Source organism: Phoxinus phoxinus (genome assembly GCF_949152265.1).
Source record: "Phoxinus phoxinus genome assembly, chromosome: 18".
Classification (NCBI taxonomy): domain Eukaryota; kingdom Metazoa; phylum Chordata; class Actinopteri; order Cypriniformes; family Leuciscidae; genus Phoxinus; species Phoxinus phoxinus.
The window spans coordinates 242,501-244,877 of record NC_136893.1 but is presented as its reverse complement, the minus strand read 5'-3'; the positions used below and the strand labels follow the sequence as shown (position 1 = coordinate 244,877).

Below are 2,377 nucleotides of genomic sequence, written 5' to 3'. Positions count from 1 at the left end.
GCATTTTAAATGTTTTAATAAAAAAAGGTTCAGTATGTTTATTAAGCGATTTGTGTGCGTGTGTGTGTGTGTGTTTGTGTGTGTGTGTGTGTGTGTGTGTGTGTGTGTTTATGTGTCGGTCTCCTCTTCAGTGATCTGTCTGATATTCTGCAGTAGCTCAGAGAAACATGGTCGTCCGTGAGGTTTCTGAAAACAAGAAACACACACACACACACACACACACACACACACACACACACACACAGTTATCTTCAGAGTGCTGATGATGTCAGCGATGGACACATGCAGCTGGAACACACACCACCACTTTTAGTAGCGCAACAGGGATTTAGGCTGTATTCACACCAGGAAAGCCCGCTAGTTCACTTTCTTTGGTCCGGACCAAATACAATGTTGACCGATGAACCGTACCAGAGTTGGTTTGGAACCGGACCGAGAGCACCTCTTCAGCTGGGTCTGGGTACGGGTGTTTGGGCCGAGTGCGATCGCTGTATTCACACCTGATTCTATCGAACCAAACAAGACCGGTATGAATACACCCTAAAACACTCGGCATCAAACATGTCTGATCTCCTCCAACTGGATAGAATCACAGTCTGAAGTCTGAGTCCATCGGGTGTGGTGTATTCCAGCCGTAAGGAAGTGTGTGAGTGTAAGTGTGTGTGTGTGTGTGTGTCTAACCTCGTGCCAGCAGCGGTACATGATGTTGTAGATGTGTCCTGACGCACGGTGAGGCCTGTACAGACGCCCGCCCTGCGTCACCTCCTCCACCACCTCCGCATTCGAGCGGCTCTCAAACGGGCTCCGGCCCTCCGAGAACACCTCCCACACCAGCACACCTGCTCACACACACACATGCTCAACACCTGGATAACACACACACAGCCACAACACACACAACCTCTGACCCCAGGCCTCACCGAAGGACCAGACGTCTGACTTGCTGCTGAACTTGTTGAAGTGCAGGACTTCAGGCGGAGACCATTTGACGGGGAACCTGGAGCCCATGGAGCTGGTGTACTGGTTGTCCAGCACGTACCTGCCGGAGGAGTGAAGGAGGATTAGATGTTTGTGCTGGAAAAGCAAGACAGAAACACTGAGGAAGAAGTGTAGTTCATTGGAACTGGGTCGCAGAAACACTTTCACAAGACCCGGGGCAAACTCCATGCAAGGCTCACTCACAGAAAGAGCCTGCAGATCCCCCACGATAAATCGACCGGGCAGCTGACTGGGTCCACTGAAGACTAGAAGACCTTCCACTTAGAAAACTACAGCTCTAGTAGAAGGCGCACAAGTGTTATCAAAGGTCTCCCGAACATTATCGGGAAGACCAGACATTACTGTCGCTAGCAATTGTCTCTGATCGGCCACACCCACAGCCTCCATATCTCGTGTCGAGGATGCCCAATCCTGCCCTGGAGCGGAGACCGCAGATCTCTCCTGATAGGAATCTGCCAAGGGGACCCGTCCACCAGGGAGCTCAGTTCCCAGAACCACGTCTGGAAGGGCCAGAAGGAGGCGGATCCCACACTCCCTCACTCTGCCGAGGACTGCAGGGATTAGCTTGACCGCAGAGAATGCATTCAGTCGTACGTCCGGCCACGGATGAGCGAAGGCATCTATCCCCAGAGACGTCGGATGAGACAGGGAGAACCACAGGAGGCACTGTGTCGAGCTCTGTGACGCAAAGAGCTCCCCATCCGCCTCGCCGAACATACTCCACATTTGAGCCACTGTTTGGCGGTGCAACATCCACTCCCCTGAAGAAGCCGCGGCCCAAGTCCGAATGAGGAACCTCCTCTATCGCTCCCTTCAGGAGGAGGGACGTCACTTCCTGCTGCAGAACAGAAGCTTCTAGGGCGCTGGGGCGAGGGAGGTTCCCTAACCCTATAGGCATAAACTGCTTAAGGGCCGCCGATTGCGTCTTAGCAGTTCGGAATTTGTCGACCACTGAGTTGACCGCCTCTCCAAACAAACCTGACTGGGAGATAGGGGCGTCCAGTTAGAAGACCTTCTCTTTTTTACGGATTTCATTAAGATTTAGCCATAGGCCCCCAAACCTGCCATGGTAATAAATAATAAGAATAATTTGTTACATTTATATAGCGCTTTTTCTGAGACTTCAAAGCGCTTTTACATAGAGGGGGGGAATCTCCTCAACCACCACCAGTGTGCAGCTCCACCTGGTGATGCGACGGCAGCCATACTGCGCCAGAGCGCCCACCACACACCAGCTTACTGGTGGAGAGGAGACCGTGATGAAGCCAATCAGTGTATGGGGATGATGAGGAGGCCATGATGGACAGAGGCCACTGGGCAAATTTGTTGGGATTTTTAATGACCACAGAGAGTCAGGACCTCGGTTTAACGTCTCATC

General features: G+C 52.1%; 1 protein-coding gene across 6 annotated transcripts in view; it reads right to left on the bottom strand.

Annotated features, from left to right (window-relative positions):
* The window catches only part of txk (TXK tyrosine kinase), a 19,064-nt gene continuing 16,687 nt past the window's right edge, over positions 1–2,377 (bottom strand). For all 6 annotated transcript variants that reach the window (XM_079589446.1, XM_079589450.1, XM_079589451.1 and 3 more), the window contains 3 exons: positions 921–1,039; positions 682–839; positions 1–186 (listed from right to left, as the gene is read on the bottom strand). In XM_079589446.1, coding sequence (XP_079445572.1) covers positions 109–186; positions 682–839; positions 921–1,039 — 355 coding nt within the window. In that variant the 3' untranslated portion in view covers positions 1–108. The remainder of the gene's footprint in view (positions 187–681; positions 840–920; positions 1,040–2,377) is intronic.